Genomic DNA, 27,999 nt, shown 5'->3' on the forward strand with positions numbered 1-27,999 from the left:
TAACTGCTCTGGTACTCTTTGGTTAGGGAGAGAATGAACAGGAATGCTGGGGGTTACAGTCTGCCATCTGCTACATCACCCTGCGTTGAACCCCTTCTTTCTGTCAACACCAATAACAGACAGAGAACAGAAAGAGAGTCTGTAGGTGGAATGAAAGACAGAACATCAGGTGGGGATAATCTGTGTTCCTTCTTTCCCTGACCTGACTTAGTGGATATTACAACCAATTGCCAGGAGATTTCATCACTTTCAAAACAAAACCATAACAAATCGCCATGTGTTGGATTTTATTGGATAGGACACAGTTACATGCACTGTACTAATCCACATACCGTATGTACACAATAAAAAAAACGTAAGATTTACTAAAAAAAATGAATGTATTACTTTTTCATGAAATTGGTCTACATTTTCTTGGCACAACGTGTAACAAATCACATTCATGTTTTTAAATACTGTTTTCTGATTTATCAGAATGTAGTGCAAGAGAGCTATAATAATTTTAAAAACGAATAAAACTTCTTTTCAGTTTCTTACAACCTTAAGATACAAAATACAATTGTATTTGTTGAAGGCTTAATTTAAATAATAGGTAAATGCTTGAATTACTATGTCATTTTCATGTAACAGGCCGTGGAGGCCCCTAAGATTGTGAGGCTTCGAGGCTTCCACATTTTTTAGAAATCAGCTCACAGATGGCAGTGAGGTTTTCAGACTTACACTAGCCGCCCTTTACCTCCAGGAAGATTCGTGGTACTCATTTCTCACAACCCCATGAACCTCCATAACTTGTTTCAGGCTTAGCTTCCCTTTTCTTTTTGCTGTGTCAGTTTCTACAAACTATCACATAACACGAAAAATATGTACTAAAAGCATTATATTTCTAAATATAAAATTTCTGAGAAGTGCTAGGAGAAAAACAAAAAGAGAATGAAAAATAAAATGTTTGGGGAAGAAGTTTGTTAATAGAATATAAATGATTGCAGTGGTTTGGTGATGTAAAAAGAACGAAGAGAATGAGTTTATCAGAGAGGACATTATAGTTAAATTTGAAGGGAAGAGATATGTGGGATGACCCAAAGCAAGATGGTTTAGTCGGTTACTGGAAGACAATAAAGAGCTGGCAAAAATTCAAAAGGGAAAGTCTGCAGAAAGAAAGGAAGGAGGAACCTTTCTTCCATCAACCCATATAAAATGGAAATGTTCTTAAGAAGAGGAACTGTACTTCTAAATAAACATCCTTCTGGTTCAGTTGCACACATCAGTTATGAAAACAGACACTTGAGCAGCAGTATGAGGGTCACTGCAAATGAAATCAGTTGTGGATCGCTCAAGAAACGACCAATTCCTGCCGTGCAGCCGAGTCCTTGGTGTTTAATTGTGTACTGAACATTGTGAGGATATACACAATCTGAAATAAAAAAACAAACAAAATATTTTACTTAATTTCCAGTAATAGGTGTGTTCTATCCCACTTGCAATGATGACAATTTCATGTCAGTTGGGGGATTCCTGTATATTAACATGCAAGTGCACAGGGAACTGTGAGAAATGGCATGGCCATTTATTTAGCAAAAAGGTGAGATAGAGATTTATCTCTGTAACCATACTAAGGAGCAGTAAAATTATTTGTTAGAAATTATTAATTGAAGGAAGACGGTGCAAGCATTTGTATTACAATCTGAACATGTTCTTACCGTGCTTACAGCTAGGCTGTTGGACCATGGTATCAGATATAACTGAAATGTATAGTGGTGGACATTGGGAAATAAACTCAAACCCTTCACAAGGATTGTCAAGCTTGATTTCAACATCCTCAGACTGTGTCTGTCTACATGTGATACCACTTGTAGCATTTTCAGGCTGTTCATACTTTCTTGAATAACAGACTCTCAAATCATCGTTATTGGTGCGTGAAACCTGGAACAAAAACATTTAGAAAACTTATCTCCTTGTATCTGAATTTAAATGGCGCACTGTCTGGCTGGAAAATACATTTAAATGACTGTTACTTGAAGGAGGGTGTAATGAAATCATAGAGTAACTGTCACTGCACCTTAGATGAGTAACTGAATAAGCAGAATCAGAATTAATGAGTTTTTGGACCTATAGTCCATTAGCGGAGACGAGACAGCGTAAACAAAGCAAGCCCCGCGTCGCCACAGCTGACAGGAAGGAGTGGACAAAGCGCGCAGTTACTTCAGTGTACTCACTGCATTCAGACGCACGTTAACCTGCATTCAGACTGAAGAGTGAACTTTGGACACCCCTGCAACGGTACACGCATCACGTGATCGCTGCATGATTTCATTCAAAGAGCGAAGGAGATACCGCGTGCATATGTTTACGAGGACTCTCTCGTCTCCGCGAATGGACTATAGTCCATCATCTGTTATTCTAACGAACACAAGGTTCTGGAAACTAGACCCGATTCCTTCCTCAGTGGAGGGTGTTGGAGACGCCAGATCTATTGGGTCTGTTAGAAAGAGTTGATCCCAATCACTGCGCATTCTATGGCAATAAGCTGCAGTTATATATATGTACCTGAGATCAGGATTTGTCAGTGGGAGATAACAGGAAAAATTGAAATAAAAATGAGATAATACATTTACAGACTTGAAACTAAGATAGAGGAGGAAGTGGAAATTAAATCCAACAAACCAAGGTGATTTATCTTCCACTGACAAATTCTGACCTCAAATATATATATATAGACACACACACACACACACACACACACACACTTGGTCATCGACTTAAGACCGACTTCCGTTTTGACTGACAGGTCGTACGTCGATCTGGTCGTATATCGGCCATATATTTATTAACAGTATTTTTTAACCTTTCTAATATTTTTATATAATCTCTATAATTTATTTTTAAAAACTTTTACATTTTAATCATCTTTTATGTTTCTTTTTTTTTTGTGGCCGTAAGTGCGGCCGGTCGTAAGTCCACAACCAAGTGTATATAAAACTTTAATTTACTGACATGTGTTGTCCAGTGACTGGGATGGGCTCATTCTAACAGACCCAACAGAGTAGGTGTCTCCCACCCCCTCACCTGAGGATGAAAACATATCCAGTTTCCGAAACGTTGTGTTCTTTAGTGTTCTTTAGAATACCAAATGATGGACAAGGTCCAAAAATCCATTAATCCTAATTGTCGTACACCATAGTCAGAACCCTTTAGAATTTGTTTGCGTAATCGCAACCTGTCAGGACGCTGGTCATTGTGAAGAAACTGTGATTCGGTAGTGGATGATAGAAGAAGGCTGGAGTGGTTAGGGCATGTGATCAGAATGGATCAAACAAGAGCAGCTAAGACTTTTTTTTAAAAGTAATCCAGAAGTTGGAAGACAAGTGGGAAGGTGCAAATTGATATGACTAGAAGATGCAGAGAATGATATATGAGAGCTGAAACTGAAGACATGCTTTTGAAAGATAGATAATAGAAAAGGATGGGCATGTGCTGTAAAGAAAGGCTCTAGTTCTTAGAGAACCATAGAGTCAAGGAGTGAGTGAGTAAATAAGTACAGTACTCCATTCATTTGTTCTTCAAAATAAAAACCGGTAATTAATTACACATGTCAGATACAGAGATAAATAGAACTGTAACGGAAGGACTTAAATAAGTTTTAGAAAGTGAGTTTTACAGCATGTATCAAATTACAAAATTGTACTGCATATAAACTCATGTTCAAATGATAATTGAATATCACTACTGCTATTGAACGATAACTGAATAATACGTCATGTGATATGTTGTGTGATCAGTATACTGCCCGAACGAAGAATGAATCTTACTGTGACTACAGCTGATGACACTCCGTAGAAGTAGTTTGGATGGAGTCGATGATATTTGACTCCCATTTGCTTCACAGAGTGGATGTACTCAGCAGTTTGATAACTTTCTCCCTGCCAGTCACTTCCACACACTGGGTTAGTCAGCCGCAGTGAAACTAGGAAAGTAAATATAAGTCTTAGAGGTTTAAGGAATACGTATCAATTTATGTTAAATACTGAATATGATGTACCATGAGGTTATGGAACGTAACTTTGTCCATGTGCTTAAGTACTATGCTATGAAAATGAATCCATGTGTGGCTGTAAAACATGAACACATGAGTGATCATAATACTCATATTGCATCATATCATTCNCGTCCATGTGCTTAAGTACTGTGCTATGAACACATGAGTGATCATAATACTCATATTGCATCATATCATCCTGTTGCACATCGCACATATATTCCCATTAGTCAACATCTGTCTCACATGAAACTCGCTTCTTAAAAACTTTAAAAGTTTTTAAACGTTAATATCTCTTCTGCATCACTGGTGTATGCACACTATGTGTTTCGACCAACATTGGTCATCTTCAGGTGACTCTAAAATTGCTGATGAGACTGCTGCGCTTCCATCCATAAGCTCAATTTTGTGGGTATGCCCTTGTCTATGCGCCCATGTGTTCTGTGCTGATCAATACTTCCTCCTATTGTGCTGCATGTACCTGTTATGAATGTTTTAGAGTCACCTGAACATGACCAACGTTAGTAAAAACATGTAGTGTGAATACACCAGTATTAAGTAATTAATCAAAAATTAATTGATTAATATGAACTTATTGTTATATTCTCTGATTTTTTTTTCTTGGCACTACAGCCCCAGTGGGCCTAGGCCTACCTCCATGAACTCCGTTCACTTCGGTTTTTCTAGATCTTACACATTCGGTAGGACTCCTTGGGTGAGTGATCAGCTTGTCACAAGGCCTCTACCTATAGACAAACACAGAAAAACGCACACAAACATCCATGCCCTGAGTGAGAACCCACGATCCCGGCTTCCGAGCAAGCGAAGACAGTGCATGCCTTAGACTGCTCAGCTACCTTGACCGTCTATATTCTCTGATATCCTTGATAGACTGTGTAATAACTATCTTTCATGCTCATATAATGCCTTTTCTTGTACCACATTTGTTTAGAAATTGATATTTTTTGTCATGTAGCAGTTCTGTTTCACTGAAATTTGAACTAGGTACCTCCAAAATACAAATCTATAGCATAATCATAAGTTTGAATATTTTCAGCATTATCTGTTCGTTTTTAAACAAAACATATCATATCAAAAATTGGATCTCTTTATGTCATCAGACACGCATGACAGTGAGGGTTCCTATCTATGTGGTCCATTAAGGAAACCTAACCTTAATCACTGCATTACGACACTAAAATCTGATGGTGATATATCTCGGAAGGGTGGAAAATCGCCATAATTTCATTCTGAAATACTTTACAGCATCACTATTACACAAACATGCTTAGTTATGAACTGAGATTCCTGCTTAAGTGAGGACTGCTTACCTTTCTTAATCCTGTCAATAAGTGGATCACAGATTGTGGTTATATCATTTTCATTTATCTGGGATGGAATTGTAAACACATCATTTGAAGGATTGTCAACTAGTTCCCTGTAATTCTCTTTGTTTCCAGGAGCCAGATACAGGAACTTAACATCTGAAATAAAATTAAAATCATTATCCCTTCAATTGTGACGAGTGGAATAGTTTCATCACAGAAAATTATGACATGTACTTCTTTTGGCTTATTTTGGACTTCACCCATCGTCTGGTATATAGAAGACAAAAAAACCATGACGTTTCTGAGACTGGATCTGTCTCCATCTTCAGGTGGATAGGGAAGGATAAACCTACTCAGTTTGGCCCCTTAGAAAGAGCTAGTCTCAATCACTGGACCTTTTTTTTTTGTCTTTTATATACCAGACGATGTGTGAAGTCCAAAATAAGCAAAAAGAAATACAGTATACACCATCGTCAGAATCCTTTCAAGTATAGTATAGTATTTATTGCATTCAAGCAAATCCAATTACAGGCCAACACCACTGGACACAGAACAAGTCAAATATCTTCAACAAATGCTCCAACAATGGAACTAGTCAACATAAAATATACATCAACCTAAAATATACATAACACTATACCATGTTTAATTGTAAATAAAATAAGTTAAAATTGTAATAAAAACACATTACATAATAAATTCATTCAACTTAGTAGCTTATATATCTCAAACCATAAAAGATCACAACATCCATCAACTATAATGAGGTATGTTTGTTACATGGCATACCAGTCAAGTTGGAGATTATATCTTACATGTTCAATACCAAATAAAACCAGTCAAGGTATAAGCTTGCTATATACAATGCAGGTATCAGTGCAATATCCTTGAATGTACAACTGCACATCCAAACAATGCATGCAATATTGAATGAACATAGTAAATTACTACTCATTTATACAACCAAAATATTCATCCAAAGTATAAAAGGATTTTGAATTTAAAAAGGCGTTTAAGGCCACTCTAAATACCTTATTATCATGTACTACTTCCTTTATTTTTAATGGGAGACAATTAAAAAGTTTAATTCCATAGCAATAAGGACCCTTCTGATGAACTGTTAAATTTGTCTGAGGGCAATATAAATCTAAACCGCGCCTTGTATTGAGACCATGAATCTGTGTTGATGTATGGAATAGACCCTTATTATTTACAACAAATATCAATAAAGAAAATATATATTGGGACTGGAGTGGCAAAATCCCCCAATCCCTAAATGCTTGTCTACAGGAATCCCTTGCTCTTAGCCCACTCATAATTCTAATTATTCTTTTTTGAATTCTAAAAATTTGTACACTAAACGAGGTATTGCCCCAGAAGATAATTCCATAGGTTAAAAGTGAATGAAAATAACAATAGTAAATCATTTTTAATGTTTCGGTAGGCATGATGGGTTTAACAACCCTCATTGAATAACACGCCTTACACAACTTAGGTATGAGTTGGGATATATGGGCCTTCCAAGTACACGTGCTTTCAACAATTATACCCAAGAACTTCACCTCGGTACTGTTTGGGATCACATTATTGCAATAATTAACCATAACTCCGGTATTAGGACAAGACTTAGCCGCAAATTGTACATGTTTAGTTTTGCTGAAGTTTAGGGTTAGCAGGTTTGACTTGAACCACTCATTAAGGCAGCCAAAAGAGATATTCACATCTACCAAATTATGACATGTTTAATAAAGGGAATATTTCCACAACTTCAAACATCTCAGATACAAGCTTACAGAATTACTGCCTCACCAATCTGTGTAGTATTAGGGCCTTGTGAAGGTCTGACTATGAATCTAAGAGGTGCTCTTACTTAATTTTTAAAAATGATATAATACACAAGCAGAAATAACCTTTGTTCATATAGGATATGGTTTCTATCATTGTCAGCATCACAATATGTGTAGTGACTAAGCCATTAATGAAGGAATAACAGTCAAATTAAGGAATTAAAGTTTACTCATGTAATTAAAAGAAGATTGGGAATGAGGATTTAAGTCACATACAAAACCTCTACCACAATACTTGCTCGTTGCTTTAACAGGCATGACAACAGTAGATGTTTGCAAGAGTATGTAATATATTTCCTAATATTTTTGGGTGTTCTGTAATAGGTCCACAGTAGGAAACAAAAACAAAAAATCGTTTTTCTGTTGTCACATGTATTAGTGACTTATAGACGGGGGTTTGGGATTGGATGATTGGATTTCTTGACACTTTATTCACACGCACAACCCGGGACTACAGGCAGTACAGCACTATCGCTATTCGACCCATTTTACAATTCAACATTACACACTCATTAGGGTTCTCAGTCTTCACTAGTCATCCTGGCAACGGATTTCATCACAGTCTCACCATAACTTCAAATTTCACAGGAAGCCATCTTTTCACAGCTTAATTTCATTCTTGCCGTTTTTCTGTAACTGCCAACTCAATTTAGTTCAAGGCTCATATTCCGGCAGGCTAGCGTCGTCTTGAACTGAACTCTGTTCTGTACTATTCTGCTGCTACTCCTACTTGGTCGCATCTTCTGACTGTGTCCTTTTATAACCCCTCATCACAGACCACACAGAAAACACAGCCTTTAATGTTAATGAGGCGTTTTTTACCGGTCCATTATATAGCAATAAACGTCCTTCTGTTGCATGCGTACGATTCTTGGTAATGTGTTTATCAAATCGTTGCCTAGGCCGTGCCATACCTCAAGCAGTTAGTCCCTGGCTTCCCACCGCGGCGGCCCGGGTTCGATCCCGGGTCTGGTCAAGTGGGATTTGTGGTGGACAAAGTGGCGCTGGGGCAGGTTTTCTCCGAGTACTTTGGTTTCCCCTGCCAATCTTCATTCCACCAATTGCTCCACAATCACCCTCACCTATCATCTGGGGCTGGTACAATAGGCCAGAAGTGGCCGCAGTACAAGGGACTTAGTCCCACCCCACTAGCAATAAAAGAAATTCGTTGCCTAGCAATTGGTATACACATCATGATATATAAGAGATGGGGCTGTAGCGTCAGTAGAGAGACTGTGATAGTCAACTTACACAAAGGCATTGTAACATACAAACCTGGAAGATATTCCCTAAAATACTTTATTTGCTCCTTTGCGATTGTCAAATCATTATTGTTGAGATTGATGACATCTCGCGGAATGAACAAGATAACTGTTGATCTCCCTCCAGCTGTTCTAGTCTCTTTCTCAGCTTTCAGGAGATTTTCCATGCTCCTCTTGAGCTCTTGCTCAAGTGCTCTAGGAATATCCATACCTCCTTCATCTGGAAAGAGTTAGCAGATGGGTCAGTTGGTATGCAGTGGTTCCATAATAACGTTATGAGACTCAGACTTTTTTAGCCATAAAAGCATTTAATAAATAAGCAAGTTCTGGGAAGAACAGATCATATGCTTTCATTTGATACAGCATTGACCACATAGGAAACAAAAATACTATGGGGATACATGGACACACTTACACAGACAGCGAGGCGATCTCACAAGCCCCCTAACAAAAATTAAGGGGAATACACAGACAGACAGAAGGACAGACAGGGAGCAAGGTGATCTCATAAAACCTGATTTGATTTTTTCAAAATAAGGAACACAGATTAAAGAATTGCGAAATACGCCAGTATCAGGTAAAGTTATGTACTTGGGCTTAATTAGTTAAGCATCATGCCACGAAGATGTAGGGGGGAGTGAAGATATAACTACAGCATTCTTAACCTCTGCCCAAGGTGGAGGCAAGCAGTCAGCTTTATGCCCCTACCATTTTAGCCCCAGGAAAATACAGCCTGGTACCATTGTACAGGTGGCTGAGTGAGTTCCAGAACCAGTCTGGATGTTATGAGGAAAATAAAAATCTCTTGGCCCTCCTGGGAATCAAACCCTGATTCTTTAGTCATCCAGCTCATAGCTTAGTCACTGTACTGACTGAGCTATCACCAGTAACTGGTGGAAAGATATTCATTTGGAAAAGTGAGGAGTAGATGGAAAGATAATTTTTTATCAGGTTAGAATCACATTATTGCATGAACGTAATAATTAAACTTTGGGTTCCATAAAAGCAGGAAATTCTAAAGTGGGTCAGGAACAAAAAACCTTCCTAGTAAGATTGCATACTATGAAGTTAGTTATATAATTTAAATACTTTTCATGCCAAATATATTTAGTGATGCCTGAATTTAAGTTCTTTTGCTTTTTGTGTAGTGGTTGGCATGAGCGCCAAACTGAATGGAAGAAATTTAACAGTGGTATTATTAATTTCAGATGACTGAAATTAAAGTGAAATGAGGGAAAAACTTATATTAAATATTAAATGAGATTCCACTGTAATTAAGTTATATATTTAATTGTAAAAGTAATGAAGTAATGTAAAAGAAAGACTCGGTAATATTTGAAAGAGAGCATGAAACTTACGAGTGATGTAAGCAGACTCAGTGAAGTTTGTGTCAACATCAAGCGAATACATTGCATCAATAAGGAATGGCGCTCTGTTCTTTCCATCGACCACTGTCATTCGACTTCCATATTCTCCAAGTTCAAGGTCATTTGCCAAGTTGCTGCAGTAGTACAGAAATTATTATTAAACGTTATAACAATATTTTGCACTTAGCAGAGTGAGTCAGTATTACATGACATATCTATGTTAAGTGTGATCAATGCAACAGAGAACCATGAACAAGCCATTATATGTCACCTCTCTAGTTATATTGCTTAAAACTATTACTTTGGATCTTGTATGTTGTCTGAGTTTATTAAAGGTACTACATTTCAGAAACTGGATCTATTTATGTCTTCAGCTGAAGAGAAAATGAAAGAAAACCTTGGTACAGTGACTCTCAGATCATACATCCTAACTTCTGTTCAACTTATCTTACAAATATTTCCAGAGATAAATACCATTTTAACATATTGCTCCACCGTTTAATTTCATTGTATCCTAATGTTATGCTGATCACAGTGGCCACGTGGTCTAGGGTATGAGCTGTCTTTGCTCGCTTGAACGCTGGGATTGTGGGTTCAAATCCCACTCAAGGCATGGATTTCTGTATTGTGTGCGTTTCTTCTGTGTTAATGTTGTTCTATGTGTAGGTAGGAGCCCTTGCGATGGGCTGATCCCCGTATCTACTGATGGATGCTCATCCCATGTTTTGTAATCTCTGACTCATACGTAACTAACTAACTAAGTCCATAGAGCTGAGCCCTTCTTGAGAAGCCACCAGTTGTTCAGCTATCTAAGAATTTTTCAACACTTCGTGGAACCCTAAGGTTCATTACCATGTTCTCATGAGCCTGCCACTGGTCCCTATCTTGAACCCATACCATACACTCCATCCTGTTTCTTTACGATCCATTTTAATATTATAATATTAAAATGGATCGTAAAGAAACAGGATAATTATCCTTGTATCTATGTCTGGGTCTTCATATTGGTTTCTTCTGGTTTTCCCACCAGAACCCTGTATGCATTCTGGTTCTCTCTCATGTGCTACATGTCCTGCCCATCTCAGCCTCTTTGTCTTGATCATTCTAATTATATTTAATACAAGTTCTGAAGCTCATTATGCAGTTTTCTGCAAACTCCTCTTATTTTTTGACTCATACTTACTATAGAATATTCTTGATGGATTTGAAATCCCAATTTCTGTCAATTACAACTGTTACATTGGTATACATTGATAGAGTTGGAGGGAGTGCATCTCGAGTGGTGGTGCTTTTTATTTTACACGGATTCTCATAAATTTGAGCTGAAATAAAAGAAAATACATGTAAGATCTGAGGCCTTCATGGCAGTAATAAATCACACTATGGACTACTGGGTTATGGTACCATGTAGCCCGGTAGATGAGGGCCACCATTTTGGAGCACTGTATATATATATACATACATTATGTTCCTCTGAAATGGTGGTACCCACGCATCAAATTATAACATGGTGCTGTAACCCAGAAGATTACAATAAGAAACACAACAGTATCAAGAAGCAGTTACAGGATCAACCAGTAATTGAAGCAGAGGACAGTATCAATTTAAAAGTGATCTATGAAGCTCAAGATTTAGTTGCTTCTTTTAAAGTATATATAATTTTGCCCATATCAATGAAACAAAAGTAAAATGCAGCTATTGAATGTGAGATTTCTGAGAAGTGTTAAAAAGAGAGATGAACGGATTGACTTAGTAATGAACTTTTTGAGAGCAGGGGCTGTAACCCAGAATTTGTTAATACAGTTAGATAAGGAACAGTGATGTTTTTACTTAAAGCACAACGTTTTAGAGATTGGCTTCTGTTTCTATCTTCAGGAGATAGGGGCTGGCTCTATCAGTTGGGCCCAACTGAATAGGTTTTATATCAAGATGGAGACAGAATCCAGTTTCTGAAACGTTGTGTTTAAAATAAGAACATGATGATGGATAATGTCCAGAAACATATTATTATTATTATTATTATTACTCTATCAAGCTCTCTTTCCAGAATTTTTGAGGGTCACATTGTACATATTAAGGGAAATCATGATTATGAAGTGTGTCTCGAGGGTTGTAATATGTAAGAGTGAATCAGCGGAAATTGTAGGGGTGGAAACTACTAGATGCCTCTATAACATTTTCAACTGGCATTCCACTATTGTACACCAAGTGGGGTGATATATACATACGCAAATAGGTTCCCAGCTTCCTGACGGCAGTTTCTGCAAATTTTTTGACACGGGCGTCATCTACACTGGCTGAGCTTATTGACTGCTGGTCAAGAACCATAGTGAATCTGAAAGTCTAGAAATTTGCACAACAAAGTTAAACCCAGTTGTGATGCAAGGATAAGGTAATCATAAGTATGCAGAAGGTGAAACTGTGAGGAAGGTTTGTGGACCAGTAACCGGTTGAGGAGTTTGGAGAATCACGACCAATAGAGAACTGAGGGAATTATATAAAACCCATGGCCTTGTAACACATATTAAGAAATCATTTTGAAAGTAATTTTTTTTGTTGCTAGTGGGGTGGGACTAAGTCCCTTGTACTGCGGCCACTTCTGGCCTATTGTACCAGCCCCATATGATAGGTGAGGGTGATTGTGGAGCAATTGGGGGAATGAAGATTGGCAGGGGAAACCGAAGTACTCGGAGAAAACCTGCCCCAGCGCCACTTTGTCCACCACAAATCCCACTTGACCAGACCCAAGATCGAACCTGGGCCACCGCGGTGGGAAGCCAGCGACTAACCGCTTGAGCTATGGCGCTGCCTCAACCTAAACGACTTTCTTTCATTCGTACTTGAACAAAGCACGGAAAACCTATTTAGTTTAGTTACATAAGGTTTGGGTGGTTCGATCTCAGAATGCCAAGTGTTTGGTTTGGTACTCCACACAAATACATGAAGAATGCACGTCACATTGAATAAAAATAACAGCCCCCTGAAAAGAAAAGCGTATCCACATATACAAAAGGGGCATGTACACACAGAAAGAAGTGTTACACGTGAAACCTAAACGTGTCTACGCTTCAATCTGCTGAAAGAAGGAATAAAGCTTAGAGAGAGCCAAAGTCAATACACTTTGTCGCGAACATGGTTCAAGGGAGATGGAGGAAAAAGAAGTGGTTTGAATAATAGAGAAGACCAAGGGATTCTAACCCCTGCCATAATGCCCGGGAAGAAACAGGACCAGATGTTGAAGTGAATTCTCGGCCATGAGGAAGAAAGCTTTCGGGAGTTTTCTTCTGCTGAAACTGGCGGCAGAGGTGCCCTCGTTGGGCTGTTAAGAAAAAGAGCAAAGTAACATAAAACATCAGTCATCCGCTCCACGTGAAGTAGTATTTACCGTAATATTACTGCAGTTGTTTTACGAATTAACTGACGCCATGGGGGGGGGNTCTGCACGGTAGACAACACAAGACCATAATGCTGAGGTTTGCTGCTGCTAGAATCTCATAAGTCACAATGATTTTTCCTTGAGGTTTTATAATCAAAATAATTTATGCATTTCTCATTTTCCCACATACTGCATATAATAGCTTCCTTTATTTAAGTATCCCAACAGTAATAAGTACAAATAAAAATCATGAAGACCCTCATATAATTTTCTCCATTTCTTCCAAATGTTCTACTCAGATTTTTTTTCTGAAAAATCCTCAATTTATGTTCTTCCTCACGAGAAATCAAAACGTTTTCTTACTTGCTCCTCCATAACTGTGTTTGGTGCCACTTCAGAGTAGAGATCCCTGCGCCGGCAAGCACGATACTCAGGTGTGAACACTCCATCTTCTGAATAATACATGGACAGAATTTGAGAAAGTTTCAATTCGCCTTCTGGTACATAGCGTCTCCACTCATCGATATGCGTTCCCAAAATCAAACCTGAAAAATTAAAAACAGAGCTTAAATCAAGTATCAGCAAGTCTAGTTTTCACATATATAGCATTTCTGTCTGGCAAGTCTGTGCTGTGTATTGCAAGCCTCAGCAGCAACAGGAAATATGTCACCTCGAGGATAATATGCTCATTACTATCATCTAATGAAGATAAGGTGAGGTAATTAATTAAGGTCTTCCCACATCCATTCTGCAAGCTGATAACATTAGTAGACTTTCTCAGCTGACCCTTCAGAACTCGACCTAATTCTCCAATTCTAATTCTCACTCAGATCTAATCCAAAGTCAAAGTTACATTGTGACTTATGGTCAGTCAGTCAGTAAGTCTTGGTGTCGAGCCCCATATGGGGCTCATGACCAGATATTTACGAGTATCACTGTTTGGCAGTTACGGTCTTGTTTTTGTGGAGCACCCTCTCTGGATCTGTCTTTTGTATATGCTGCTGGCTCTCCAAAGCACATTCTTTCTTGGGTCCGAGTCCATTTTGACTCGCAACCATATTTTACTGTCTCAGATTTGAGACTTCCCATTTTCGTCACCTCCTATGATTCACGGGGTCACAGTGGAGGTATTCGACTAGCTACTGGCTGTCATTATATAGACTCTGCACAGACCACATAGAAAACACCTCTCATTCTTGTAGTGTATTGTTGTACATGTTACCCAGCAATGAGTTATTTTCCAAGAATCTTTCTTCACAGGAACTTATTTATCAAGCCATCGCCTAACATTGGGAATCCATGTTACGATATTAATGAATATTAGTAACAAACTTTTTCCCCTCATCAGCCTCGACAATTTACTTATCACACATGATTAGATCAGGGCTTGTAGAACCCTGTAGAGTACTGTACATACTGTTAATAAGGCTGACAGTGTCATTTGAGGTAAGCGGCAAAGAAAAATTGTATTTGATTTATGCAGACAGCACTGTAAAACTAAGAAGAAGCAATGTGAACAGGGATATATTTTGATATCACATATCATTTCTGGGAAAGGGCAGATTCTAATCCAAGATGGACAAAAAAGAGCTTGTTCTATGCTGCGTCTACTGTCAGTAATCTGTCCACGGTCAGCCTCTTACCATCTAGCCCTCCACGGATCTCGGCGTCGGTTATTTCATGATTATCTTTCTCCTTGTTAAAATACCAACGCGGAAAAAGTGTGCTGTTCCATCCACCACTGAGACCAACTTTAATATCATCTTGTTTCTTGGGACCCTGCTCCAATGCAGCCTCTGCCAAATCACCTTAAAATAAAGAAAATACTGAATGTGGAACAGATGTACTCTGACCCCTAGACCACAGAGGCTATAAAAAAAGGTATATTCATAGCTAAATTTTATGTAAAATCTATTTGCATTTGCCCTGGAATGGGAGAGGCTTTAAATTTAAGAAATATTTTTAAGGGGGTTTGCAATAAAAGTTTGTGAACCTCTGAGTTAGATTTGAACTGCACAAATGAAACAATTAAATAAATGCCAAGGAAACATTTCTTAAAATTATGTCACCACCTGCCTGTCTTCATGGCAGTGACACACGGATAGGATTAGCAGCTGACAAAGTTTGCAGCCAGTCTGGTCCATGGTCTTCCAATATGATACACATAATTCACAGTCATTACAACTAGCGGTGTAACCCTGAATATGAAGATGCCAGCTCTGGCACACAGTTCCAGCTTGAAGGGAATGGGTATAAGTCTTGGTATAAAGACAGCTTTACGCTTTACACTTCTAAAGGCGGAATCGAACAACAGACAGCTCACAGAATGCACGTCACTGCTTAAAGGAGCTGAGATTTTCATGTCAGAGGTCAAAAATTAAACATACTTTACATTTCACATTAGTGTCTTCAAAAGAAATGCCACAGTGTCCAACAACAATGCCTGATTATACCCTTGAACACTATGTAACTATCAGTTGAACAAAAAAATTGTATTCAGTCAAGTTAAAAAATTCCATACCTACAAGAGTGGCAGCAAATTTATTGTCAATTACAGTGGACATGAGTTCTGGTGGTAGTGTTCGTGGGCTTATTGTCCTCTGAACAAACTCTTGAAGTGGGATCTGTTGTGGGTAGAGCCCTGCTGCTACTCCAGCTAGCACAGCTCCTAACGAAACGGTGCCCCATTTAGTTCTTACGACACCATTTTCAACAGGGCAGTCGCTTTCAACGGTAGTGACAGTTACACGAGGTATCTGTCGGTCAGTGTTGAGCGGATCCGTTGGTTCCAGCACCTGTCTTGCTCTCTTGTTTGGATTGGGGTTATACCCGACATCGTCATCAAAGACAAATTTCCCACTCTTTGTCCCATTGTCACTGTAAAGAAACCGTATGAATTTATCAGATATCTGACTAAGAGTAAGCTCTGAAAGTTTGTGATGATGGTACATTAGTACAAATATTATGTTTATGTACAGTGGATAATGTCCAGAAACATAATATTTGTATGGAACATGAATGTAGGTATGAGTCATAGACTCCGTCATGTATTTTTATAAAAGCCTGGGGCGGAGCAGCCAGAACATTTGTTTATAAGGTAAATTGTTCCTGTGCACTATGCCATGAAGGTGTATAGGGGAATGGATGTAAAGATCCAGGTATCCTTGACTTCAACGCTAATTGGAGGTGAATGGTCACCTTCATGACCTGGACGCTTTACCCCCAGTACCCATTGAATAGGAGGCTGGGTGGGCCCTGGAACTGGTCATGATGATGTGAAAAAGAAAAAATCTTGCCCTTAACAAGAATCGAACTGTGTTCCCTTAGTGGTCCAGCCTGTAGTGGGTCACTGTACTGACTTCACCATCCTGGACCTATGCTCATACAAATATATATTGCTTATGAAATTAATAATACGCTTCTTCATGTTCTCTTTCTTAAGTTTTTATTGATATATTGCTTCTAAAAATAAGTTCAACAATTATTTTATCCCTGTCTCGTCTCAAAATTTTATATCCCATCTATTGAAAGTTCCCACTATCTAAATAAGAGAGGAAACGCTTCCAAGGTCATGACAATTACTCTTCATGAGCTGACATTCCTGTATCAGAGCCCTCAAAAGGACTGATATCTCACTTTACTCCTCTCATTTCCAGAGATCCTGCAAAGGGCCTTTTTTTCCCACTTCTCAGTATCCCATTTTCTGTCCTTTGATGAGATACAGGTATGTACTGGGGGCCCTGAGAAATACTGCGCTGGGGCGGATTTTCTCTGGGTACTTCGGTTTCCCCTGCCAATCTTCATTCCACCAAATTATCCATCATCATAATCACCTGGGGCAGGGACAATAGGCCAATCAGTGGCCACCGTGCCGAGTGGACACAGTTAGACCCCACCCCCCTCTAAGTGAATTAAAGAAAAGAAAATACAGTATGTGACTCAAAAACAATACTACTACAAACTAAACTAAACTCCGTGATTCTAGTCCGCAAGTGAACTATACCGACCGAGCGACCGCCGCTTGTCAGCGAAATTAGTGCCAACTTTACTGGATAGAGGGTGCCGTGTGGTCAGTGCAACGAATCCCCATGGCCCAAAATCCAAAAGACCGTAAATTGAATCGGCGATGCTACTGTTATACACTGCTCAAAGTAGAAATAGAAAGAGAAGGAACTCACGTGGTTTTTTGATTTATTACTTCCACTTCAGCTTGCTTCTTCTGTGCGCTGTCTTGTGAAGTTTCTGGCGGTTCTTCTGTTTGCTTCAGATTGTGTTCACCATTTTGTTTTGATGTATCTCCCGACCCTTCACCTTCTGGGCTCTGAGAAATATCTACAGCACCCAGCGTTGTCTCGTCTTCCTCGCTGTTAGGCGACTCTTTGGATGACTCTGGATATTCTTGTTGTGTGTCTGAGGCTTCCTCATTGGCTGCAGCTACTGCTTTCTCTTCCGTTTGTCTTCTGTATCGTGAATTTCGTGGTGTACGATTTCCACTTCCGGCTCTGTAATCGGACAGTCTTCCACACACCGTCGATTCATCACCGCGTTGTGTTTTGTCAATGGAATGAGACAGCATGAAATGTAATGTGCACTGAAAGAAGAAATAAGTCAGTCACAAATTTAGTCCACTATTTATTATTATTATTAGTAGTAGTAGTAGTAGTAGTAGTAGTATCATCATCATCAGCCAGCAGAAGTTTATTGGTTATCCCTACTAGCTGGAGGTGAGTGCTCAGTTTCATGCCTCAGCTGCTTTACCCCCGGGGAAAGAGTCCCTGGTACCCATTGGATAGGAGAAGAGAAAATTCTTGACCCTACTGAGACTTGAACTCCAACCCCTCAGTCATCCAGTTTCCATATTCTTGTATAAATTATATTTGTGTAATTTGTGGTTAACTCATAATTTATTCAGTCTGTTTACAATCTACATCAGTGTAAGAAGGATGTAAAAACAAATACAAATTGTTGCTACTTACCAGTTCAACCTGTGACAGGCTTTCATTTGGAAACTGGTACTCATTGGCAGGCACAAGGTACCTCAAAACGAGACGATGCTTGTAGAATTGGTTTCCCTTAACTGCATATGGTATCACTCCTTCTGTTTCCATGACATCATGACTTTTTTCAATACCATCAAGTCGAAACCTACAGTACACACAGGATTATCAAACATGCACTGCCTTAGGAGGATAAGGTGGTTGGTGCACACAACACAGATGGGAGGAAAGAGAACTGTGTACTGCGTTTTGGTTGGAAAACCTGAAGGAAACAGACCACTTGGAAGAACTAAGCATGGATGGAAGGATAATATTAAAATTAAAAGAAATAGAGTGGTAAAGGGCGGTCTGAATTCGTCTGGCTGGGGATAGGGACAAGTAGTGGACCCTTGTGAGCACAGTAATCCTTTAGGTTCTGTAAATGTCTGAGCAACTGTTAGATTTTCAGTCTGAGAGAACAGGATACATATGAAGGCTTGCACTTATCTAAAACATTCACCTGTGTAATATTGATGTTGTTAATGCTTTGATATCCATTGTTTGTCTTGGGTATTTTTCAACTTTTCTGATAATGTCAATGAATGTTTGGATAGTCATGGGCGGCCTGTTCTCTGGATGTCGAAGTGACTGATTCCGATAACACTCAATCAGAGTATCAGGTATTCGTGTCTGTGCATTCTGTTGCCCGGTCACCAGGAGCTTAGACATACATGCTGGACAGACAGAGAAGAAACAATATTAAACAAGACTGGCCAATCAGAGCATTAATTTCTCAGATACGAGTATGGTCTTTGCAATTTTGCTCATGTACATTTATCACAGATACAAAATTATTGTTGAAATTTTAATAAACATTAAATATATTCCCAAGCATGGAGAGAGATTTTGTATGTTTCATTTTGGTCAGTAAATAATCATCAAGAAAAGTATATCGAAACTGTATTCATTCAGTTTTAAGTGACAATATTTTGCATGCGTCATAGGCAAAGGCAGAGTTGTCCATGCTCTTAATTAATTAGACATCACACTATGAAGACGTATGGGGGAGCGAAGTTATAGCTCCACTACTCTTAACCAGAGTGGTCAGCTTACACCCCTGCCACATTACGCATTGGGAAAACAACCCAACTATTCATTGTACAGGAGGGCAGGTGGGCTCCAGAGCTGGTCTGATGTTATGAAGAAGAGAAATATTTCTTACCTCTACCAGGAATTGAACCCTGACTCCTTGGTGGTTCAGCCCATAGCCTAGTCACTATACCAACTGAGCTATCCTGGTTTCATTTTTAAAAAAAATTTGAAGTTCAGATTTGGGGATATCCCCACTGATGACTCTTATGGTGAAGTTTACTGTCTTCTGGAGTGTGACTAGTTTGATGTATAGGTATCAGTGTTTCGAAGGAACATACTGTCTCCATTTTATTTTCCCTTCAACCTTGAAGAAGGAAGCAGTATGTTTGATAATTACTCACCAGCCTACTCAGAGTCATGAACCAAACATGGGCATCACTAAGAATATTTGCCCAGAAGCCATCTATGGCTGTTTAAGGCTATTTTCACTGATCACCCCAGAGTGCTGAGGTTATAACTAACAAACTCTGGGTGCAGAGCCCTTCTTGAGAAGCTGCCAATTGTGCAGCTACTCAAGAACTTCCCAAATATTTATGGAACCCAAAGGTTCATTACCGTGTTCACAAGAGCCCTCCACTGGTCCCTATCCTGAGCCAGATCAATCTAGTCCATAAAGCCCCATCCTGTCCATCCAAGGTTCATTTTAATATTATCCATGCATCTCTGTCTTGGTCTTCCTACTGGTCTCTTTCCTTCTGGCTTTCCCACCAATATCCTATGTATATTCCTCTTCTCCCCCATTCGTGCTACATGCCCTTCCAATCTCATCATCGTTGACTTGATCATTCTAATTGTACTTGGAGAAGAGTACAAGTTATGAAGCTCCTCATTATGCAGTTTTCTCCAACCTCCCGTCACTTCATCCCTCTTCGGTCAAAATATTCTCCTCAGCACCCTGTCTTCAAACACCCTCAGTCTGTGTTCCTCCCTTAATGTCAGAGGCCAAGTTTCACACCCATACAGAAACACAGGCAACATTACAGTTTTGTATATTCTAATTTTTACGCTTTTAGGCAGTAGACAACAAGATACACGTAGAACGTTCTGGACTGAAGGTAGTGAGCATTACCCAAATTCAGTCACCTCTTAATTTCCTCCTAAATCAAATTTTGGTTTGTTACTTTCATTCCCAAATATTTTAACTGTGTCATATTTTCAAAGGATTGTTAGCTATCTTCATGTCTTGATTCTGCCTTGCATTCTGGTGACAAGACAGAAGCATATCCAGGTGACGTGGCAGATGCCTGGCTTGCTTTCCCTCGTCCCCCCACCATGTTGTAGATGACCACAGCATTATCAGTTTCAGTTATAGTTTATGGCTGATGTTGCAATTTTATTGTCCTTTCACAGTTCAGCATAAAACTGATATGATATATTGTAGAGTCGCATGCCAAATTTCATCTAAATCTGTTTGAGGTGAGGCATGTGGGTGGATAGACTTTACCTTCCTATAATGCATTCATTTCCTGCTTTCTTATAGAAATACATAGTAAAATATTTTAACTCATTTTTTTATCGAACTTCAGATAAATTTATACTAGAATACTAAATTAAGTTAATGCACTTCATCAAATAAGTAAATCGCTTAATTTACCAAAGAGAATCACTGCAGAGAACCAGATTGCTGGGAACTCCATCTTGAGACCTGAAACGAAACCAAGAAGCATTAATTAAATAATTTTGCAAATAAAACTCTTGTTAGAATGTTCGTTGATACAGAAACTGAATAGATGGTTTGTGAACGTTTGGGATATATTAACGTCTTCATCATCTTCTTCTTGTTCCCATTTTTTTCTCGTGGGCCTGTCATTTATATCAGATCATACAGGCCTACCCCGTATGGAAGCAGGTTAGAATAACTCCAACATAACCCTGCGAGTTGCAGGAAAAGGGAACCCAATGCCTGAGGATGTAACTGAGCCACCCTGTCACTAAACAAAAAAATCCATGGTTTTAGTCCGCAAGCGAACTTTGCCGACCGAGCGACCGCCACTTGTCGGCGAAGTTAGTGCCAACTTTATCGGATAGAGGGTGTTGCGTGGTCAGCGCAACGGATCCCCACGGCCGTTATTCTCGGTTTTCTAGACCGGAGCCGCTATTTCCATGAAATACCTCCTCAGTTATCCTCACGAGGCTGAGTGGACCCCGTTCCAGACCCTCTACTTCTCAGAAAACCTGGTAACACCGGGAATCGAACACGGGACCTCTGGATCTGTAGCCAAGAACTCTGACCACTAGGCGACGGGGACACAATAAATACAGGGACCTGATCCTCCAGGTTGGAGATCTGATGATGCAAGGCTGACGACCTTGCTCTGTAAAGGAAATTATTGTTGCGAAATCCAAAGAAATGAAAACCAGATGGTGTAATTAAGACAAGTCTGGCAGAATCTTCTAATTAAACTATGGCTCAAGAAGGGCTCTTTTGCGAATGATGGTGGCAATGATGGTGGTGATGATGATGATGATGATGATGATACAGGCATATTTTTTTTTTTTAATTAACAAAAAGGCAGTCATACAACATGTGACCAGATTTACTTAACATTACATGAGGAGTGCTGAGCGCCCAATTAAAACGATCTGATCACTTGTGTCATCAGCAATGCTATCATCGTCATCTTTTCGCCGTTACAGCCAGGGCCTCCGGTAGCGACAAGGATTCCCTGGAGAGGGGCTCAGGACGTCGCAAGTTCCTTGCCATCACAGGACACGGCAGACAAGAGCATGAAAACACACATGCCCCAGTGTTCTAAAGACCTTACATCTATCTTTTCTGATCAGAGGCCTTTAGGATCAGCAGTTTGCATTTCACTTATTCATATTACAGTAGTCTGCTTTCATTCATTCATCAGTAATCTGTCAAGACGACAGGTCCACAGTCTCTTCCAAAACAGTTCCTCCATTTGATGCGATCTAGAGCTTTCTCCTTCAAATGAAAATATCCTCTTCTGTCCCCAAGGTCATCCAGCATCTTCTTACATCTTCTTCCTCGTCTTCTGGCCACTTCTATCCGCCCCTCTCTCTTTCCTTCAATAACTTCTTTTAGAAGGCAGTTTCTGCGTAAAACATGACCAATCCAATTAGCCTTCCGTTTTCTTATTTCGTGTAGGGTATTCCTCTGCTCACTGACTCCAAATAACACTTCTTCATTTCAATGTATTCTGCTAGATAGGTACCAAAGTTTCGCAGGAACACACTGTCTCCATTTTCAGGGTTTGAATACCTGGAAATGGGGGAATTATGTTGCTGTTGGCGCCAGTAACCAGAAGACCACAATAATATTCACTACAGTGAAAACCTCAAATGTTAAGCCTGTGTGTGTTTTACGTCAAGCCAGTGATTCTCAATTTGTGTGCCGCGACCGTTTGCCAAGTGGATCGCGAGGCTTAGGATAGGAGAATGGCGGTATAAAATAAAATATACCAACTGATAAGTCGATAATCGTTAACGTAACATTGTTATCCGTAATTGAGTATATTTTAATAATTGCTTAAAGCATAATAATCAGCTTGTGTTCGCACTGTAAAAGGAGAAATTAGTGAGAATGGCATCAGAAGTTGGCAATAGTGTTAACAACAATGGCAGTGTAGTTAGTTCACCCGCATTGCATGCCGGGAATGGATGTGTTGAGATGAGGGGACATCTTCATGTAAAGTTTGGAAACCGTTGCATTTGCATACGCTTTTTAAATTGATATTTGTAACAAAAGTTCAACATATTTTTCTACAGTAAGTGGCATAATGAGGAGCTTCATAACTTGTCCTCGTCTCCAAGTATAATTAGAATGATCAAGTCAAGGAGGATAGGATAGACGGGACATGTAGCGCGAATGGGGGAGGAGAGGAATATATATAGGATATTGGTGAGAAGGCCACAAAGAAAGAGATTACTAGGAAGACCAAGACGTACATAGGTGGCTGGTTCTTAGAGAGATAGGATGGGATGGTATGGATTGGATTGATTTGGCTCAGGATTGGGACCATTGAAGGGCTCTTGTGAACACGGTAATGAACCTTCGGGTTCCATAAAATGCTGGGAAATTCTTGAGTAGCTGCACAACTGGCGGCTAATCAAGAAGGGCTCAACTCCATGAGTCAGTGGCATCATTTTAAAATGGGCTTACCTTTATTATAAATTTTTTTTTATTGCTAGTGGGGTGGGACTAAGTCCCTTGTACTGCGGCCACTTCTGGCCTATTGTACCAGCCCCAGATGATAGGTGAGGGTGATTGTGGAGCAATTGGTGGAATGAAGATTGGCAGGAGAAACCGAAGTACTCGGAGAAAACCTGCCCCAGCGCCACTTTGTCGACCACAAATCCCACTTGACCAGACCCGGGATCCGGAAGCCAGCGACTAACCGCTTGAGCTATGGCGCGCCCTATCATAAATATTAGTGAACATCCTAAAAGTGACGTTAGCCCCAGAAGCCCAGAATGAGGTACAGACACACCTTTCTTGAAATACAGACTCTGATGACGCATGACTCTCCAGAAAGATAAGCACATTCTCACTTCAAGATAAGCTTATATTTGCAGTCTGTCTGTACGTATTTCTAACGCAATATGTTTCGTATATAACCCTGCAGAGAGGACCGAGAGAGTTTCTTCCTAATAATATTTGTGAATAGATGTACTTCAGTAGAGTCCACATATCTTTCGAATGAATTATTTGCGAAATTTGCACATTTCATTGGCATTGATGTTCATTTATTACAAATATAAATCTGGTATTACGAAACGAATCACGTTACAGATGGTATCCTTCCAGCAGAAGGCCTGTCGTTCTCTTAACGTAATGCTAAAGCTATCCCTATAACAGGCCATGGAGACCTGTAGTGTTGTGAGACGTCGAGGCTCCCACATTTGTTAGACAATCGTCTCACAGATGGCGTTGAGGTCAGCCTTACACGCCGGCCGACCTTTACCCCCTAGGAAATTTTCTGGTACTCATTTCTGTTAGAGGCGTGAGTCGACCCCAGGGCCATAGTGCAGCTGGAAGGATTAGGTCAATTGAAAAATCCATTGACGTCGGGAATCGAACCCACGACCTTCCGGCTTGTAGCATAGTGTCTCAACCAACTACGCTGCCGCGCTCCCCTTCGTTGGTCTATTGCCTCTCCTAATTGATCTCTCCACTTGTTTCGAGGTCTATCAATATTTCTTCCTCCTAATGGTCTGTAACAAATCAAAAACTGGTTCAGGGGGAAATTAAGAGGAGATTGAACTCGGGTAATGCTTGCTACCATTCAGGCCAGAACCTTTTGTCTTCTCGTCTGCTGTCTAAAAACGTAAAAATTAGAATATACAAAACTATAATTTTGCCTGTGGTTCTGAATGGGTGTGGAACTTGGTCTCTGACATTAAGGGAGGAACATAGACTGAGGGTGTCTGAGAACAGGGTGTTGAGGAGAATATTTGGACCGAAGAGAGATGAAGTGACAGGAGGTTGGAGAAAACTACATAATGGGGAACTTCATAACTTGTACTCTTCTCCAAGTATAATTAGAATGATCAAGTCAAGGATGATGAGATTGGAAGGGCATATAGCACGAATGGGGGTGAAGAAGAATATATGTAGGATATTGGTGGGAAAGCCAGAAGGAAAGAGACCACTAGGAAGACCAATACATAGGTGCATGGATAATATTAAAATGAACCTTGGATGGAAAGGACGAGGTTTTATGGATTAGATTGATCTGGCTCAGGATTGGGACCAGTGGAGGGCTCTTGTGAACACGGTAATGAACCTTTGGGTTCCATAAAATTTTGGGAAGAACTTGAGTAGCTGCACAATTGGCAGCTTCTGAAGAAAGGCTCAGCTCCATGAAGTTAGCTAATGGTCTGTACTTTATGATAGTGTTTCTCAACCTGTGGGACTTCACGGACTACTTGGGTGGGTCTTGAGGCTTCGAAAATAATAACTTACATTAATGACTGTTATAATGCTATTAGCGGACCGCCTTTGTGGTCTAGTGGTCAACGTTCCTGGCTACAGATCCAGAGGTCCGGATTCGATTCCCGGCACTACCAGATATTTTCTGAGAAGTAGTGGGTCTGGAAAGGGGTCCACTCAGCCTTGTGAGAATAATTGAGGAGCTATTTCAAGGAAATAGCGGCTCCGGTCTAGAAAACCAAAATTAACGGCCGTGGGGATTCGTTTCGCTGACCTCGCGACATCCTCAATCCGCAAAATTTGGCATTGAACTTCGCCGACAATCGGCGGTCGCTCGGTTGGTTTAGTTCGCTTGCGGACTAAAATCACGGAGTTTTTTTTATATATATAATGCTTTTAGCGTATACTTCTAAATCTCAGCGGGAAGCCATATCACTTGTATACAATCTCACACTATTTATTTCCCCCATTTTCTCCCGTATTCATTTTCAGTCCTATATGTTATGGAATGATGTGTCAAGACTGAGGTTTAACGCCGTATCCCACGAATAACACCCACAAATAGTGAACCATAAACCGTTTCCTTAACATATTATACTACGTCTTGCATATCCATATAGAAATATTATCAGTACTCACATAATAGACACGATACACAGAAACAAAAGGCTGCTGTTTCATTTGCAACCTGTTGCGTAACTTACGTTCGTGCAGTGTGTTAACTAGTTCATTGCTACCGTAACACGAAATTGCACACAAGTAGAAAATTATAGGAACAAAGCTGCGGGCCAGTACACCGATGATTCTGGTTTCCATTCCCGGCTGATGTAAGGGATTTTTCTCTTCTCCATAGGGTTGAGATCGACTCTGGAGCGGACATATTCTCCTACACAGTTCGCACCTGGGGATAAAGTGGCAGGAGCCTGAAGCTGACTCTCCTATATCTAGTGTTGAGGTTAAAAGTTATGGAGCTATACCTACAATCCCCCATACACCTTCATGGCTTTGTCCTTAAATAATTACAGGGACTTTGCCTTACGTAATTGTACAATCTTGGTCTATGGAAAAAGGCGTGTCACTGAATAGGGTTCTGTCATATAAAAAAATGTGTGTCTATGAAGATCGTTGTCTTCTGGGGTGACGCCGTGTAGTCTGGCAGAACTTTACCGGCTTTTCGGAGGAATGTGCTGCATTCGTCTTCAAGGAAGAGGAATAAAATTAAATTTTCTACTCTGAACATCATTAAATTATACCGACCGAGCTACCGCCGCTTGTCAGCGAAGTTAGTGCCAACTTTAGCGGATAGAGGGTGTCGCGTGTTCAGCGCAACGAATCCCCACGGCCGTTTATCTCGGTTTTCTAGACCGAAGCCGCTATTTCCTTGAAATAGCTCCTAAATTATCCTAACGAGGCTGAGTGGACCCCATTCCAGACCCACTACTTCCCAGAAAATCTGGTAGCGCCGGGAATCGAACCCAGGAACCCAAACCACTAGACCACAGAGGCGGTCGATAGAGTTCGCTTGCAGACTAAAACCACGGAGTTTGTTTGAACATCATCAGACATCACTCAATTTTACTACATTGCAAGGCCTCACACCGAGAAGGCAGTATTCTTGACATCTGAATACAGTATTTAAAATGAAAGGTCTGTGATCAGCTGTATGATGGGCAAGTTGTTCCAGTGCCTCATCAGTTAAGCACACCGTCATGAAGCTGTATGATGGAGGAGTGGTGTAGCTCCGTCCTTCTTCACGTCGACAATATATGGAGATGAGTGGTCAAGTTTCACGCTCCGCCCAATTTACCCCCAAGAAAAGACCTCTCTGCACACACTGGAGAGCAGGCCGATTGGGCCCCAAAATCGGTCTCGACGCTGCGGAGAAGAGAAATACTTCTCGCTCTGCCGGGAATCGAACCCCGACCGTCAAACTTGTAGGCCATCACTATATAGACTGAGCTCTCCATGTCTCTCTTATATTAATGATATCTATATTTACTCATTACTGGCTTCTTATGCGATTAAACTTGTAGAGAAAATTTTATATTTGAGCTACGTGAATTTATTACGTCATAGACCTTCAAAATCGATACGAATCGAAATTTAATTCCCCCTATCAAATATTGATACAAGCCCACAACTTGAAAGTTTATTTACATGCGCTGAGCGATTTCTGAGATGAAATATACACAAGCACTTCCCATTATACGTTCATTTTGGCCACGTTTTGCAAAGAAATTAACAAAAACTATCTGTAAAAATGCATTAGACATTACTTACCTCCCATGAGCAGGCCCAAACTGTATCCTAAAGCTGATCGGCGCGTTACAACAGCAAATTGTGGCACAAATATCAGACCGTAATTTTCGTTGAGGTAAAACGGCAGAGATTATAATGCTTACACTCTCACCTTCTGCCTCCGCATCGCCGAAGAAGCAACGTAACGAGCCGTTCTCTTAATCAGAACGCGTGACTGATAAGAAGATATAACTCGGTACATTACTCACGGGAGATAACATACAGTACTCATCCGCGTTAATTCATTGCAGTTCGTCGAATTTGATTTTAAAATTTACAGTTTCTTGCAAAATCTGATAATTTCTTGACTGACGTGTTATCTAAGGCTACTGGCACTCATGACTCGTAGTACGCGGGTTCAAACCCGGCGGAGGTCGTGGAATTTTTAAGGGCGGAAAAATTCAGGGAACAAGTCCTCCGGGAGGGACTTTAAGCCGTGGGTCCCGTGTCGTAGCGTTACGGCA

General features: G+C 40.1%; 1 protein-coding gene across 1 annotated transcript; it reads right to left on the reverse strand.

Moving 5' to 3' along the window:
• Window positions 1-700: 700 nt before the first annotated feature.
• LOC111864179 lies at window positions 701-27,668 on the reverse strand. Its single transcript, XM_023851243.2, has 16 exons — window positions 27,518-27,668; window positions 20,936-20,986; window positions 18,710-18,923; window positions 18,190-18,358; window positions 17,392-17,804; window positions 15,735-16,090; window positions 14,857-15,021; window positions 13,577-13,758; window positions 12,066-12,180; window positions 11,021-11,159; window positions 9,829-9,971; window positions 8,484-8,690; window positions 5,365-5,517; window positions 3,807-3,961; window positions 1,698-1,920; window positions 701-1,411 (listed from the first exon to the last, which is right to left on the reverse strand). The coding sequence occupies exons 1-16, from the start codon at window positions 27,522-27,524 to the stop codon at window positions 1,266-1,268; spliced, it is 2,838 nt and encodes a 945-aa protein (XP_023707011.1). The 5' UTR covers window positions 27,525-27,668; the 3' UTR covers window positions 701-1,265.
• Between the last annotated feature and the right edge of the window lie 331 nt (window positions 27,669-27,999).

Source organism: Cryptotermes secundus, unplaced genomic scaffold (genome assembly GCF_002891405.2).
Source record: "Cryptotermes secundus unplaced genomic scaffold, Csec_1.0 scaffold2044, whole genome shotgun sequence".
Taxonomy (NCBI): domain Eukaryota; kingdom Metazoa; phylum Arthropoda; class Insecta; order Blattodea; family Kalotermitidae; genus Cryptotermes; species Cryptotermes secundus.